At 39.6% G+C, this 17356-nt stretch overlaps 1 protein-coding gene across 1 annotated transcript in view; it reads right to left on the bottom strand.

The window, feature by feature from the left end:
• grin2aa (glutamate receptor, ionotropic, N-methyl D-aspartate 2A, a) overlaps positions 1–17356 on the bottom strand; it is a 204618-nt gene that overhangs the window by 95654 nt on the left and 91608 nt on the right. Inside the window, exon 2 of the mRNA XM_060901097.1 lies at positions 6971–7569. Coding sequence (XP_060757080.1) covers positions 6971–7569 — 599 coding nt within the window. The remainder of the gene's footprint in view (positions 1–6970; positions 7570–17356) is intronic.

The raw sequence follows: 17356 nt of genomic DNA, 5'->3' as shown, positions 1-17356 counted from the left end.
ATCACTCCAAGAGCAAGGTGTGTAATAGTCAGCGAGGTCACAAAGGACCACAGGGTAACTTCTGAGCAACTGAAGGCCTCTCTCACATTGGCTAATGTTAATGTTCATGAGTCCACCATCAGGAGAACACTGAACAACAATGGTGTGCATGGCAGGGTTGTAAGGAGAAAGCCACTGCTCTCCAAAAAGAACATTGCTGCTTGTCTGTGGTTTGCTAAAGATCACATGGACAAGCCAGAAGGCTATTGGAAAAATGTTTTGTGGATAGATGAGACCAAAATAGAACTTTTTGGTTTAAATGAAAAGCGTTATATTTGGAGAAAGGAAAACAGTGCATTCCAGCATAAGAACCTTATCCCATCTGTGAAACATGGTGGTGGTAGTATCATGGTTTGGGCCTGTTTTGCTGCATCTGGGCCAGGACGGCTTACCATCATTGATGGAACAATGAATTCTGAATTATACCAGCGAATTCTAAAGGAAAATGTCAGGACATCTGTCCATGAACTGAATCTCAAGAGAAGGTGGGTCATGCAGCAAGACAATGACCCTAAGCACACAAGTCGTTCTACCAAAGAATAGTTAAAGAAGAATAAAATTGATGTTTTGGAATGGTCAGGTCAAAGTCCTGACCTTAATCCAATGGAAATGTTGTGGAAGGATCTGAAGCGAGCAGTTCATGTGAGGAAACCCACCAACATCCCAGAGTTGAAGCTGTTCTGTATGGAGGAACGGGCTAAAATTCCTCCAAGCCGGTGTGCAGGACTGATCAACAGTTACCGCAAACGTTTAGTTGCAGTTATTGCTGCACAAGGGGGTCACACCAGATACTGAAAGCAAAGGTTCACATACTTTTGCCACTCACAGATATATAATATTGGATCATTTTCATCAATAAATAAATGACCAAGTATAATATTTTTGTCTCATTTGTTTAACTGGGTTCTCTTTATATACTTTTAGGACTTGTGTGAAAATCTGATGATGTTTTAGGTCATATTTATGCAGAAATATAGAAAATTCTAAAGGGTTCACAAACTTTCAAGCACCACTGTAACTCTCATGACTAAATATTGTCATCATGCTCAGGTGTAAACAGCAATAACGTTCCGTTCCCAGAGTTGAGAGTTGTATTCATTGATATCATACATCACGACAGCATCATGAACCAAAGGGCGTGGCTTGTGTATCGAGCACAAATCTGCTCCCTGGTACCAAAACCAGCAAAAACGAGTTCTTGTAAATGTCTTGTTTTATTGCACAGGGAAATTTTACTGGAATAAACCAGGACATTTGGTCACCAGAAGCGATTTTCAGGACATCCTGATTCTACTGACATCGAGAAGATATAAAAGGCGACTGGTTGACCAGTGACTCTAAAGGACACGCAGTGACGACAGAAATACACATCTTGATTTGTGCACAGCAAAACAGGAAATCAAGAAATCAATCCACCAGCAGGAATTACAGAGGAATTATAGTGACAAAGGAAACTGTGAACAGCTGGATTTTCCATTTGTTCATCTTCAGGAACCTGGAGAAAGCTCACATGGAGAACATCGAAAACCCCAAAGGTTTGGGGTTGTGATGCCAAGCTGTGATGCCGTGACATTATACGATGTGACATGGCTCATCGTACTACCGTGTCAATGCACTGTGTTTTTCATTTGCTTAAAAATATCCAGAAATATTGTGTACCGATAGCACACACAAAGCCTCAGTCAGCGTATCAGACGCTCGCTGGCCACGCTCTGAAAATTGTCCATTCAGACGCTCATGTAAGTTTCCAAACCTGTCATTGCTTCACTGTTGATTATTTTATATTGTGAATCCTCTCATTAAAAAGCTTATAATCTCTGCTTTCCAAAGAAATGTATCTGGTTAAGATCTGTTCAGTACTTTGGGAGTAACGGCAGGTTGAAGTCGGTACAACAGAATAAAAACTCTTCTTGGATGACGTCGGGAAACTGCCGGTGCTTTTCTTTTTGAGTCACGGGAAAGCGGTCAGGCTCTCTCTCTCTCTCTCTCTCTCTCTCTCTTCTGATCAGTTTCCCACAGGATTACTCATCAGTATCAATCAAATCACTTTTATAGGGATGTTCTCTCACTTGCATTGTTTCTGATGGAGGATTCAGCAAAATTTTCCCTCTGCTAGTTTTGATGTTCTGATTCACAGGAGACTTTGAAGTGAGTTTTCAGAGCTTTACCTACTTATTTTTTCAAATCAAATGGATTCCTGTAAATAAATAACTATTTTAGAATATAACTGGAATTGTTTTGATGAAAAATATTGAGATCTTCACAGTCGGAATGAGATTTTTAAAAAACGGAAGTCAGAAACACTTCAATTAATGTGAATTGTTTATTGGATGTGGATCGGACAGTTTTTTCGAGGTTCGCCTTGAAAGCTGTGAATATTAATCGAAATAATCATTTATATTCTTTCATATAAACACGAGTAGGTGCTACTGAGAAATACAAAGGGTTACAGAGCACAAAGAGGGAATTCGAAATAATCTTTGACAACTTTTTTACTGAGCGTACCAATTTAACATTTTACCTAATTAGCATAATTACTACTAATTAAATGCTATTTTGCATAATTTGTTTTTACTAATTTTTCAATCTTTGTATTCAGTATCCAACCATCTGTGTGCTGCCCATTTCCATGTGAATATCTTGAAAAATAGAAAAGTTCTTAAGAAAAAAAACATTTGATCTCATTGGTTAATGAGGCCCGTTTTGGACCATGTGATCCTCATACAGAATATTACAGCAGTTTTCTAAAAATTAAGCCGTTTCTTCTATCTTTGATTTGCAATATCTCAAGAACAGATATTAAACATCTTTTAATTCTGTAAAAGTCTGTTGTTCTGCAATCAATTCTGAATTCGATTCAGTGAGAGCAGTTTCAAGCAATTTGGACTGAAATTGAATTTTCACCTGATCTGCCTTACTATAAGCCTCAAGAAAGATGTTTGAAAACTTTGGCATTTAAAAAAAAAACACCCCTGGATGATTTGATTCCATCATAAAAGGCATTTTTGCTTTCCATGCCTGATCAGCTGCCTTCCAAAACACGAATCCCTCGTCAGATTTGGCTCGGCTCGAGCCTTTCTCCAGCCATCTGTGCCAATCTTGTCTGGATGAATGTGAGATCCAGCACCTGCGCTAGTGGGCACCTCGCGCAGCTTCGCTCCACTGTAAATGGGGCATTTCGCTCCATCCCAGCCCCCTTCTTCTCTCATTTACTACAGCCGTCCTGGCACCCAGAGCGGACAGGACATATGGACCGAAGGCTGGCATGGCGTGGGCAAAACAGTTCCACCTGAGAGCAGAAATGAGCAGAGGGATGAGCAGAACATCACAGCAGGGCTCTTCAAGAGCTCTTTACAATTGGAGAGCACTTTAATGGCTTAGCCAAGACTCCCTGCTGCTCATTCATACTCCGTCCCGGAGCGGAGGACTCTCGGCTGCGAATGTGTGTCACGTAACATACTGCAAAGGGATTCATTTCCTATTCTTGATGTTTTACAGACTTCATATGCATCTGTTCATCCATTACTTTATCAGATTCAGTACTGCGTTCGAATATGGCCGTCTGTTTACTGTGTTTACGAGACGATTTCAGACGAACAAAATGCTCGTCTGGTCTGTCTTTCAGAGTGCGTTTCCTGACAGCACTGACAATCTGATGGAGGACATTTGATGCTTCATCTCATTAAATTTCAAAGAAATCACACAAGCCAAAGCTTACAGAAGGAACACTTCCAAGTTGAGGTCAGTGTGAGGTCAGCAGACATACCTTCTTTTGGTATTTCTTTTCACACGAGATATCTCTTACGAGGTCCAATTCCAGCAAACTTAGCATGACAGTTTAGCGCACTCTCTCTCTTTCTCTCTCCCTCTCTCTATCCTTCTCTCTCTCGCTCGTCCTGTCTATCTTCTCTTCTCTGTATCTCTCGGCTGGCTTTTGAATCTTGACTCTTTTCTCCTTCACAGCCTCGATATCACATTTCCACTCAAACACCTCTCACACTTTGTGTTACTCATCATGTCCAGTGGCAAATACACCGGATACGAGACAGTTGGGAGTCTCAAACACACACATTCACACTCACACATACTGAGGTGATAATGTTGCTGGAAGCGACCGGGTAACTGCCTTTGAGACTCTGCAGCTCATTTACACCATTAACATGTCATGAGTGTCTGGATATCGACATCTGGAGAATTAATGACCCAACTGGTACTGATGTACAGTTGTGTCGTCTGCGTTGGTATTATAAAACATGGTGAAAGAGAATTATACACACAGTACTGTGCAAAAGTCATAGGCTCCCTGTTTTTTTCATCCAAACTTTGTTATAGATTTCTATTTCATTGAGTCAGTACAAAAACATTTTAGAGTTCCAAACATTTGTTTTTCTCATCTCATCTCATTATCTGTAGCCGCTTTATCCTTCTACAGGGTCGCAGGCAAGCTGGAGCCTATCCCAGCTGACTACGGGCGAAAGGTGGGGTACACCCTGGACAAGTCGCCAGGTCATCACAGGGCTGACACATAGACACAGACAACCATTCACACTCACATTCACACCTACGCTCAATTTAGAGTCACCAGTTAACCTAACCTGCATGTCTTTGGACTGTGGGGAAACCGGAGCACCCGGAGGAAACCCACGCGGACACGGGGAGAACATGCAAACTCCGCACAGAAAGGCCCTTGCCGACCACGGGGCTCGAACCCGGACCTTCTTGCTGTGAGGCGACAGCGCTAACCACTACACCACCGTGCCACCCGCACATTTGTTTTTTTCCAGCATAAAATTAAACGTTACAGAAAAAAAAAAAGTTTATATCTGAGCAGCATATTCCATAAGACAGCACTTTTCAGATTAAAAAAGAAAACATAATGAAGGCTGCTGGCAAAGTTTTGGTGTAAAATGAAGAAGTGAGTGTGACGGTCAAAGTGTCCAGAAGAACTGTGGCTGGTTCTGCAAGATGCTCAGTAAAACCTATAGATAATTTCCACATAAAACTGCACTCACTGGACCTGAGACTAAAGCAAAGGGAATTTTGTCTCACACCAAATACTGACTTTGTTTCATTTATTGCGGCTCACTGATTACTGTTTATAGTATTTTTTAAGATTGAAACATTTCATTTCTTCAAGACTTTTGCACAGTACTATATAACAGTTATTCAATAAAATCGAGTCGTACATAAGCTGATAGCTGACGAGGCGCATAGCACCGAGTTGTCTATAATCCATGTACGATGAGATTGAGTGGAATAACTGTTTAATGATATCCACATTCACTGGATTTTGAGAAACGGAGCATTTTTATTTTTTGCAAATTCGAGAAATAAAAACTTTCTACAAAACATCCGACAAAATCATTTCCGCTTAGAATGTAAACAAACTGGCGAAATGACAGGAGCAATTTGTGAAAAATGCAATAATAATAATAATTCTTGAAAAAAAAGATACGTTCTTACCATCAAATACTTTCAGTCCATATTTTGTTGTTTTTTTATTTTGGGGGGTTTTCTTCTTCTGCTTGTCTCTGAAGATTCTCAGTCATCCAGGTCATAGTAAACTGTGGGTGGTAAAAGAGAGCAACTGGACTTGCTTGAAGATTCTTGAAGACGTTTCACCTCTCATCCAAAAGGCTTCTTCAGTTGTGAAGAACTGAGGTGAAACGTCTTCAAGAATCTTCAAGCAAGTCCAGTTGCTCTCTTTTACCACCCCCAGTCTTCTTCTGCTTCTGCTTCTTCTTCTTCAGGTTTTTTTTTGGCGGTTGACAAACCAACTTAAAGGTGCAATACCGCCACTGACTGGGCTGGAGTGTGGAATGAGAGATACTGGGAGGGGACCCCAAAAAACTATCCTCTTTTCACTATTTCTGTTTCTTTTAAATACTTGATAACAATTTTTGAGGGGTTTGTTTTCGAGTAGAGTTTTTATTACATCCTCAATTGGTTCAACAACACGCTCCGCCATTTTGTTTTTCTCTATTCATGGTATATGAGCTGATATCCTAGTAGTAGAGTAGCCAATCAGAGCGTGTGATTGCTCATATCCAATGAATGTGAATAGAATATAATCAAGACCACTGATATCCCCATAATCTGTGTGCCAATACACGTTCAAAGAGAATTCAAGGCTGTGTCCCAAAGTGCTCATAAGATCCATGAATATCAGTGATGCAGTTTGGGATGCTGTCCAATTATCAACAGCTCCATGGATATAATAATCTGCTTAGGTTTCTTCAATATTTAGTACAGAGGCATCTAAAAACAGAAAAAATATTCTGAACTTTCATAGTTACTGAGCACCAGGTAAAAGACCTCTATCGATGTCAGAAATATGCTGTACCGTATGTCTCGCCCACTAGCTCTAGATAATTATCATAAACACAACATAGAGAACAAAACTATCACCTCTATTTGCGTTTGATGTGTGTGTGTGTTTTTAATCCATGTATTTTATTCGCAAATCTATGTAGTTTGTTAAAAATGCAATGGACAAGCCAGATAGTGTGAATAAGCTATCTGAAAAACAGAGCAATAATTATACACACCCAGTAAACTTGCTCAGAGAAACATACAAACACAACTTCGCAACTGGGCAACGATACAAATTCCACAATGAGGATAAATCAGCTCTCACTGAACAAGCACTTGCTTCACAAAAACACTGTCAGTCCGAAATCCATTTTTCTCTTCTCGTCTTCTCTCTCCTGATTGGCTGCAAGCTCCTGTTTGTCACTTTGAATAAGTATTTCGAAGGAATTGCCAAAGTATTTTACTGCATAGTCTATCACTATAAACTCCTCAATGTTCACAGTTTTAACCACGGATAATGAACTTTCGCACAGATTTGGTTCCTGACTGATTGTCTGATTTAACGACATGAAGGAGAGGAAATCAAAATCAATCTTAGCACCCAAACCGAAACACTTACTTGTGAAGTGCACTTGGCGGCAGCTTGGCCTTCTCCATCTGCCCATAGCAACTGGTCTTGGCTTCAGGAATGTCGCCAAACTCCTTCAACATGGCCGCCGCTGCTGTGGTGATGATCCCAAGCCCATCACGAACCCGTGCTTCCAGAGGATAGTCCCAGTCGTCATAGGAGATGGAGATCATGCCTGACGGGAACTCGTCAGGCGTTATGTCCGGGTTGCCTGTGGTCAAACTGGGGACGATCCAGATGTATCCGAAACCGGTGAGTCCAAGCGAGCGCGCCTCCTCCAGGATGTATGTTGCTTCGTCTTTCGAGCAGTAGAGCAGGATAACAGGCGACTGCACCTTCTTAAGCTGGAGCTGAGCCCGTCCTCCGTCCACACCATCCACCGCATCCAGTGTGATGGTGTGCTGCAGGTCCCATCCCACGAAGCTGTTGTCCACCGTGGTCTTAAGGATGGCGATGAAGTCCTGGTATCCTGGAAACTTGCTCGTCACAATGGAGAACACATGCCAGTCATATTCCTCCATGATGTTCAGCATCAGCAACGCCTCCTGCTGGATGGACGCTCCAAACTGGAAGAATGTCGACTTCACATCCTGTTTTTGGTGAGAAAAAAAGACCAGAGAACTCATTATGATCAATGAAACATTTGGCTGATGGATATAATGCCATTCATCATGAATGTCATGAAGAATAAAACACCCATGAATATAAACGCTCTCAAATCCTGAGAACGTCCCAGAATAGACTTGATGTCACGGAGATATTTGATCAAAGTTAATGACGTTCTTAATTAAAGTTCACGGAACAAAAATGGAACGAGGCTCTGCATGGCAAGCTTCCTTTTGTCTCATTCTGTCACTCATTTGAGATTTGTCAAATCTCCAGAGCCCCAAGGTTGATGGGTTTGTGGTCTAATAATAATCCTGTCTGGATCAGGATTGTCAAAATGTCTAAACTCTTTGAACTTCAGTCTTGCTGAAGCTTTAGAAGGTTTTTCTGAACCACAATGGAGAGATTTGCGTTAAGATTTGGTTAGTGAGTGGGAAAAACCCATGAGAAGACTGGGGACATGGATGAAAAAAAACAGGAAATGCATCTTTTCAATGTAGGTGTTTTCCCAAATATATATAGAATGGAAATAAAAAGTTGGAGAAGATTAGAAATGAGAACATTAGAAGGACAGCACATGTAGGACGACTTGGAGACCAAGTGAGAGAGGCGAGATTGAGATGGTTTGGACACATACAAAGGAGAGATCCAGGATATATTGGGAAAAGAATGCTGGAGATGGAGTTTCTAGGTAGAGGAAAAAGCGGAAGAGCAAAGATGAGATTGATGGATGTGGTGAAGAAGGACATGAGGATGGTTGGTGTGACAGAAGAAGATACGGAGGACAGGAGGAGATGGAGGGACATTATCCGCTGTGGCGACCCCTAACGGGAACAGCCAGAAGAAGAAGAAGACATAGAATGGAAATAACCTGGGCAGCTGTTTGGAGACCATGGGCTGGAATGTAGCCATGACCATCGATGTGAATATGGCCGTGTCCAGATAAATAAAAAGAAAAAAAGTCACTGTTCACATTTGAGCTTGTTTTTCCCCCAGAGTCTGACAGACTGTTCACTGACACATGAGCTAACCTGACAGGATTTCTGAGAGAATTTTAACATCTATGAATTTTTCTAAACATTATTGCTAATTTATTGCTAATGCTAGCCTGTTATCTAATACGAGCTAACCTGACAGGATTTCTGAGAGTATTTTTTTCATAGAAAAATGCACAGTCTTGTTCATAATCGAATCATTGCAAATTCTACCCGGTTAGCAAACATGAGCTAAACTGACAGATTTTCTGAGAATATTTTAAGGCACACCCACAAATGTTATTTTTCTTCAGAAATTACTCTATAAAAATGTTACAATGCTTCACAGCTAGCAAAAATACACATGCTAACTTGAGAAGATTTCTGAGGACATTAAATCTGATAATATTTACAAATATTCACAGTCTTATAATCTAATGCTAACTAGCTAGCTGGCCAGAGCTAACATTACAGGATTCCTGAGAGGATTTGAAAGTTTATAAGGCTTGTCAGTTCGCTCATGTGAGCGAGCGGGGAGGGATTTTAAAGATGATTGTGATTATGAACTTTTACAAATGTTCTTGCTAACACTGGCTAGTTTGCTATCATGATAGCTTTGTGCTAACTTGACATTCTTTCTGAGAGGATTGAGTTGTATTCCTAAATGATATTCATAAATATTATAAGCTTGTGCTCACGTGGTAAAATTTCTGAGAGGAAAGTTAAAATATATTCACCAAACGCTAACAGAGGAGCTAACTTGACAGGATTTCTGAGAGAATTTTAACATCTATGAATTTTTCTAAATATTATTGCAAATGCTAGCCTGTTATCTAACATGAGCTAACCTGACAGGATTTCTGAGAGTAAACTTTTTTTTTTTCAGAGAAAAATGTACAATCTTGTTCATAATCTAATCGTTGCAAATTCTAGCCAGTTAGCAAATATGAGCTAAACTGACAGACTTTCTGAGAATATTTTTAAGACACACCCACAAATGTTATTTTTCTTCACAAATTACTCTATAAAAATTTACAGCTGGCAAGAAGACACATGCTAACTTGAGAAGATTTCTGAGAAGAATATTAATTCTGATCATATTTACAAATATTCACAGTCTTATAATCTAATACTAACTAGCTAGCTGGCATGAGCTAACATTACAGGATTCCTGAGAGGATTTGAAAGTTTATAAGGCTTGTCAGTTTGCTCATGTAAGCTAGCGGGTTGGGATTTTAAAGATAATTCTATGTTTATGAGCTTTCACAAACACTGGCTAGTTAGTTATCGAGATAGCTTTGCGCTAACCTGAGAGAGTTGTATTCATAAATGATATTCATAAATATTATAAGGTTGTGCTAATGTGACAGGATTTCTGAGAAGGAAGTTAAAATATAGTTATCAGTGTTCATAATCTTCACATCAAACGCTAACTAATGCTAGCTAGCTAGCTGACATATGAGCTAACTTGGCAGGATTTCTGAGAGAATTTTAACATCTATGATTTTTTTTTGAAACATTATTGCTAACGCTAACCTGTTATCTAACATGAGCTAACTTGACAGGATTTCTGAGAGGAAAGTTAAAATATATTTATCAACGTTCATAATCTTCACATCAAATGCTAACTAGCTAGCTGACATATGAACTTTTACAAACATTATTGCTAATGCTAGCCTGTTATCAAACACAAGGTAATTTGACAGGATTTCTGAAGGGATTTTTATTTCTGTGAATGTTGACAAACTTTATTGCTAATGCGAGCTAACTTTATCATCTTTCTGAAAAAATTTTTCAATATATAGATTTATAAATGTCAACTATCTTTACAGTAATGCGAACTAGCTTTCTAATGTAAGCTTCAAGGGACATATACGGTCATGTCCTCTGACAGTATGAGAGCAGAAACAGTACAACTGCAAACACACACACACACACAAACATCTATGACGAGAACCTGGTTCACACACGTATGTTTAACATGGCTGGAATAACTGACGTATTTGTTTGGTTGTTGAACTTCAGAAAGCCGTGCTGCAGTGTGTTCCTTACCAGAATAAAAAGCTGTCTCAGTCGTCCCCAGGCTTTTTGTCTCCTGTTTTGGAGTGGGACATTTAATACAATCTCGAGGCACTGATTGAGTGTTCCCCAGCAGTTATATTGATTCGCCAGCTAGTTATTTGGCAATGAGAGCGCAGTGTGCATTTTAAATTGTTTTCTCTTCATCCATGTAGAAAGGAGGGATGCATTTTAACAGAAGGATTTATCCAAACATGCTAAAGTTGCTGAAATTAAATCACCTTCAGACTTCATGTTTAAATTAAAGATATTTGGCTACGTTCAGGGCGGCACGGTGGTGTAGTGGTTAGCGCTGTCGCCTCACAGCAAGAAGGTCCTGGGTTCGAGCCCCGTGGCCGGCGAGGGCCTTTCTGTGTGGAGTTTGCATGTTGTCCACGTGGGTTTCCTCCGGGTGCTCCGGTTTCCCCCACAGTCCAAGACATGCAGGTTAGGTTAACTGGTGACTCTAAATTGACCGTAGGTGTGAGTGTGAATGGTTGTCTGTGTCTATGTGTCAGCCCTGTGATGACCTGGCAACTTGTCCAGGGTGTACCCTGCCTTTCGCCCGTAGTCAGCTGGGATAGGCTCCAGCTTGCCTGCGACCCTGTAGAACAGGATAAAGCGGCTAGAGATAATGAGATGAGATGGTTATGTTCAAGTTACCAGGCTGAAGTGACTCAAATCTGATTTTTTTTTTGTGTGTGTGTGTATGACAGAGCTGATGTTTTCAGGGCTGTATCGATACATAAATCCAATCTTTTCAAATCTCATCATGTACAGTTGATGAAATGTTTGCCGTCATCCAGAGCAAAACACAATGCATACATTGGCTACTCGCACATCCATTTTGTGGGTTGCAACAAGTCATCTTACAAATATGATGTATTGTGTCATCGGTGTGTATGGGTGCCATTTCAAAGGACAGACGTGTTCACATTACAGTTAGATACGGGTCAAATGTAATTATGAATGTGAACCATGAAGATGGGCAAATAATCAGAACCCAACAATGAGGCTTTTAATGTGAACACAACCAAATCCATGCCCTCCTGTTAGCAATCTGTTTGCTAAGAGTGAATAAACTAATTCGCAAACCAAACCGAGTGTAATTTCAGGAATTTCGCAACGACAAATTTGTTCATCAGTAATATTATCAGAGTTCACCTTGCGAGATCAGGATGTCAGCTGTCCAACTAAAGACTCCATTTTGGCTTGATTTTGCAGTCATAGACAAAATCAATTACGAAACAGAAACAAAACATGCCAAAAATATTCTTGCTGCGTCAGGCTGACTTTGCAGAATGTTTATGTTTATTTGAGTTTCTTTTCAGCGCTGGTTGATGATGTAAATTACGCAGTAATTTTCTTTAATGACAGGTCGATCTTTTGAGGAATTTTTATCATCTAATCTGACATGGAGAGCACGCGTTATCGCATGGTCTGTTCTGGAATTCAGTGTGACGAGTAATAATCTTTTAAAAAGAGCTGAAATTACCGAGTGTTGGGACAGTTTAATTTTTACAGCAAGGATTATGTTTCAGGTTCTATGTCCAGTCACTAGTTGGATTCTTACGTTCAGAAGTAAAATGTGAATTGAGCACAAAAGATTTGCAGTCAGCCATTCGAGAGGTTCAGACTTTTGAGTTGAAGGGTCGTTTTCACTTACAAAGTTGTTGATTAAATTATTTCAGGTTTAAATTTAATGACATGAAAAACAAATCTGAAGTCGTCTGTATGATTGAGACCTTGGAATTTTTAGGTTCTGTTGAATAATTTTGTTGATTTTAAAATAAATGTTGACTCTCAATAAGTTCAAATTAGACAATTCAAATTTTTTAGTACGTTTAATTAATATTTCTGTCGAACACCCACATTTACTTAATGCCATTCAATTAAAAAAAGAAAATTGCATAAAGCACCTGCATCAGTCCTGTTGCACATGGAAAAGCACTTAATGTTTCAAAATATTTTTAAAGAAAATATACAAATATTTGAAATTGGCACATTAGATTTTTTCATATAAAATATTGACTGACATTTAAGAATTTATGACAATATCCTGGAAATAACAGATTTAGTTTTGACTGAAAAACAAAAAAATGAAAAAACAAATAATGTTTCATTTTTCCTTTCGAGGTAATGGACTCGAAGAGAAAGAAAAGAAATGACATTTCACGTGGTTATGAATTTTGTGATATTTATTATCCTACTTCATAAAAATCAGGTTTAAAATTGATATTACTAATTGATTTATTGACTGATTTTTATTTGAGAGTTGGTATAAAAATATGATTTGAAATATTATTTTTAAAAAATCTATTACAGCTTGATAAAAAAAACTACAAATTACCAACCTAAAAAAATCTAATCTAATCTAATCTAATCTAATCTAATCTAAAAGATAAAAAATAATGCACACTAATATGTGCCCTTTAAATATCTTACAAAATGAAAATAACAAATTCATTGATAATTAGGAGTTAAGCTGTGTTTGAAAGCAGTTCAGATGAGTGTATGTGTGTGTGAGAGAGAGAGAGAGAGAGAGAGAGAGAAACAGCAGAGCACTGAGGAAAGGCCATCGATGTCGGCTGGCAGCCTTTCAGACAGTTTGAGTAAGTGTTTTGTGTGGGATGTGTTAGTGTGTGTGTGTGTGTGTGTGTGTAAGATCATGCCCTGCAGCAATGAGCTCTTTCCTCCAGTTTAAAACTGAAGATATCGGTCCCTTTGACTCGGACATCTCTTCTGACTTTATTGTAATTTAGTGATTAAATATGTTTCAAAAATGACTCGATGTCATGTTCATCACGTCTCCATCTCAATAATGAAGGACATAAATAACAGTATTTATAAAAATAGACACACAAAAGCCCTTGACGTGAGAGCAGGTGTGTGTGTGGGAGTGTAAACAAGTACATCAGGAAATAAATTAATTTTGTTTCAATAATTCGAGATATATTTAATTGTTTTACATACTGTATATAACATTTGCTTTGCTGGTTTTGTCCTTTTCTGATACAAGTTTCAGTTTGGAAAAAAATTTTTTAATTATGGATCATTAAATTCTAAATCGTTTTCAGAAAAAAGGCAATAGTACAATACCATATTATGGTCAGAAAATAGTCCGGATTTCTGAGATTAAAGTCATAAATTTCTGAGAAAAAAACCCCCTCAGCTATACTGAGATAACTATCACGTGCTTCCTGGCTGCAGTGCATTCTGGGAAATGTAGTTAAAAACACTCCAGGAGGAAAGATTGTATTTCCTCAAACCTTCAGCTCAGTCGTGACATCTGTGGTGTGATTATGTTGATCCAAACTTGCAAAGTGAAGTGATCTGGTTCCTTGACAAAAAAAACAAAACAAAACAAAAAACATAAAATAAAGCAAAAAAGAGGTATTTTTCCAGTTGTTGTTTTTTTCTCATAAATTTGTGACATTTTATTCTCGGAATTTCTTCAGGATTTTTTTTCTTGCAAATTTATGATTTAGTAAATCTCAGAGAATATTTTTTCTCATTAATGTACAACTTTAATTATTGAAATCCTGATATTTTTTATATTACCCACTCCCTCTGCTCCTTTTTTTTTTTTTACCTACAGTTGCCCTCAAACGCTGCTATACTACAGTGCATCACTTTTTCTTTCACAAAAAAAAAGATCACTGAGTCTGGAGTGAAGAAAAATTCTGTATTGTGTGTGTAGTGAGTTGTCGGTTGTTAAATGATGGAGGTTAGCTGGTGATTGGCCTGCTGATTGCTCTGGAAAGAGGGAGGGTCCCTCACCTGTTCCCTCACTAATTATACCTCTCGACTCACATTAACACACACACACCAAGCTCACAACATCTGCTCTCAGCTTTTCATCAGTTTCTCATTCCCTCTCTATTTTCTGTCTCTTTTCCTCTTTCTCTCCCTCTCCATCACCGCGCTCAGAATTGATTAAATAAACAGTGAAATTCAATTATGCTGCCAAAAAAATAAGAAAATGAAAGTCGGTAATCAAGATGCAGGATCCAAGCGGGTTGCGGCTTGGAAAGAAAAGCTGCCATACCAGCAGAAGTGCAGCTGGCATTCTGCGTGTCGCAAAAACTCAAACATTGGCTTCTGAAGCTTTAAATGTAAAAAATGAGGATTGAAGTGATGCGTGTTGGAGGCGCTTAAATCATCAGAGCAGCAGTTTGAAGTAAATCATGAAGAGTTGAATGAGATTGAATGTGTTTGGTGGCTAAAATTTGCTTTTTCTAAAAAAATTTCTCTCAGAAATCTTGTCATGTTAGCATATTAGCTTCAGAAATTGACTTTCAGTGAAGAGAGAAAGGAATTACGACTTTCAAATCCTCTCAGAAAACCTCGTTTCATTTTGTGTTGGAGAAAAGTGAAGAAAAGAGATATCATCCAAAATCAAGGACAAAGTGAGAAGGGTGGCCATCTTGTTTCCTTCCATTCCATGCCATTTAGGCCCCGCCTCCCAAAGTGAGTAGTTTTGAACTAAAATAGTTCCACTTTCAATTTCATCTCATTATCTGTAGCCGCTTTATCCTGTTCTACAGGGTCGCAGGCAACCTGGAGCCTATCCCAGCTGACTACGGGCGAAAGGCGGGGTACACCCTGGACAAGTCGCCAGGTCATCACAGGGCTGACACATAGACACAGACAACCATTCACACTCACATTCACACCTACGCTCAATTTAGAGTCACCAGTTAACCTAACCTGCATGTCTTTGGACTGTGGGGGAAACCGGAGCACCCGGAGGAAACCCACGCGGACACGGGGAGAACATGCAAACTCCGCAGAGAAAGGCCCTCGCCGGCCACGGGGCTTGAACCCGGACCTTCTTGTTGTGAGGCGACAGCGCTAACCACTACACCACCGTGCCGCACCCAGTTTCAATTTATATGTATAAATTCAGACATTTTATTTAAAAAAAAAACATTTACAGGTAAATGAAGTGATCTTGATTAACAGGGTTATTTGTATGTGAAACGTATTCCAATTTATTGTTTAGAAATGGTGTTACGGTTACCACGGCAACGAGCGGCACATGCTCAGGAGCGTTATAGTGATTGTTCTGTTCCTGGCTCCGCCCCTGTCCAGTCATTACATTGTGTTCACCTTTTTTTTATGTTTTCCTCCTTAATTCATTATGTCCATTTATCCCCTGGTCTGTTTCCCGACTCGTTTCTTTACGTCCTTGCATTTTGGCTTTTAACATACGTTGTTTGCGCAAGATGAAAACTTTTCAAATAAACATTAAAGCATTTGAAACATCAAGAACTCATTTCCGACTTCGACTTGACATCGTGCCACACTGAGGCCATAGTTGATGGATACGAACTGTTCCTGAAATGTGACGAGGGATTAAAGGTAGTGAGTTAATTTTACATCACTAGTTATTTCAACGAAAACTTTTAGTTTCATTCGAAACTTCGTGCATCGTCAAAGGAATAAGTCGATTCTGGAGTCAACAGTTTATTTCTGTCGCATCTTAAAAATGGATGTAAACGTGTCCTGGTGAGTTTTATCTCCCTTCCGTGAGAGAGAAAGACTAACTGTGGTGGAAATAAACCCTGTACCGGAGCAGGAAATAACATCACCACTCTGTGATTTGTTGCATGAACTGCTTGAGGACCTGGTGTCGAATAATTAAAGCCCGACAAATAATGTTGATTTGACTGCAGGCTTCTCGACTGACATTAATCAAATATGTCCTTGGAGTTGAACCCGAAAGCGAGCTGTCAATCAATTAAGCTTAGCATTGGTTAGCACTTCAGCTGTGTCCTCAGTCATTAGTCTTACTGATGGTGCACTAAGGTTCTCCACGCCTGACCTATCGTGTGTGTGTGTGTGTGTGTGTGTGTGTGTGTGTGTGTGTGTGTGTGTGTGTGTGTGTGTGTGTACATGACAGCCATTAGCCTTGGATCCAGCATGAAACCTCAGCAAGATCATTCCGGATAAACTAGCAACAAATCGGTCTGTCAGTCATCATGTCACAACACGGATGTGAGAAGCATTTATGATCCCTCGAGGATGGATTTCTGTCAATATTTAATGAGCTGACGGAGACAGAAATGCGACATAATGAAGTAACCTGACTCTGGGCTCGTTCAGTAGAGACGCTGAGGCGTCGGCTCGGTAATCTCTCACTGAGTCAGACTGACAGAAACCATGACAACATTTATCATCGACTGCAAAGAAAAAAAATTCCTTTGTGACTGAAATGACCCTCATAATGAAATGAGACAGTCCTGTCCAACATGTCCACTCTGACGCTCACACTCGCAGGTCGCTCGTCACTTGGAGTTCATCTCTCGTACCCATGTAACAAATGATCCTATTGAAACTTCTGGGCGTGGCATATCCAGCACTGATTTTTGTTCATTCAGACGAGAAGCAATATTAGCTATATATCTTCTGAAGCTAGCTAAAGCTACATTAGCACAACGAGACGACAGTACGGGCGCAATCTCATTGGTCCGAGGAATCGTAAGCGCCACTTGTTTGGATTTGTTGCTTTAAAGCATGATAGCGAAAGAGCGCGGACTTGAGAATATCCTGAGTGAAGTCACGGTTCAGTGTCAGTTACGGACTTCAAAGATTAATGATCACGCATCGCTTTGCTGCTTGTTCATGTGATGCAGGGAAAGATCTGTTGGACTCAAAACATTTGAGAAAGGGTCAGGGTTTGGGGGCGTGGCTAACTTTCAAACAGCTTCAAGAAAGAAAATGTAGTTTTTATGCC

This window comes from Neoarius graeffei, chromosome 20 (assembly GCF_027579695.1).
Source record: "Neoarius graeffei isolate fNeoGra1 chromosome 20, fNeoGra1.pri, whole genome shotgun sequence".
NCBI classification, from domain to species: Eukaryota; Metazoa; Chordata; class Actinopteri; order Siluriformes; family Ariidae; genus Neoarius; species Neoarius graeffei.
This window is presented reverse-complemented; position numbering and strand designations above follow the sequence as displayed.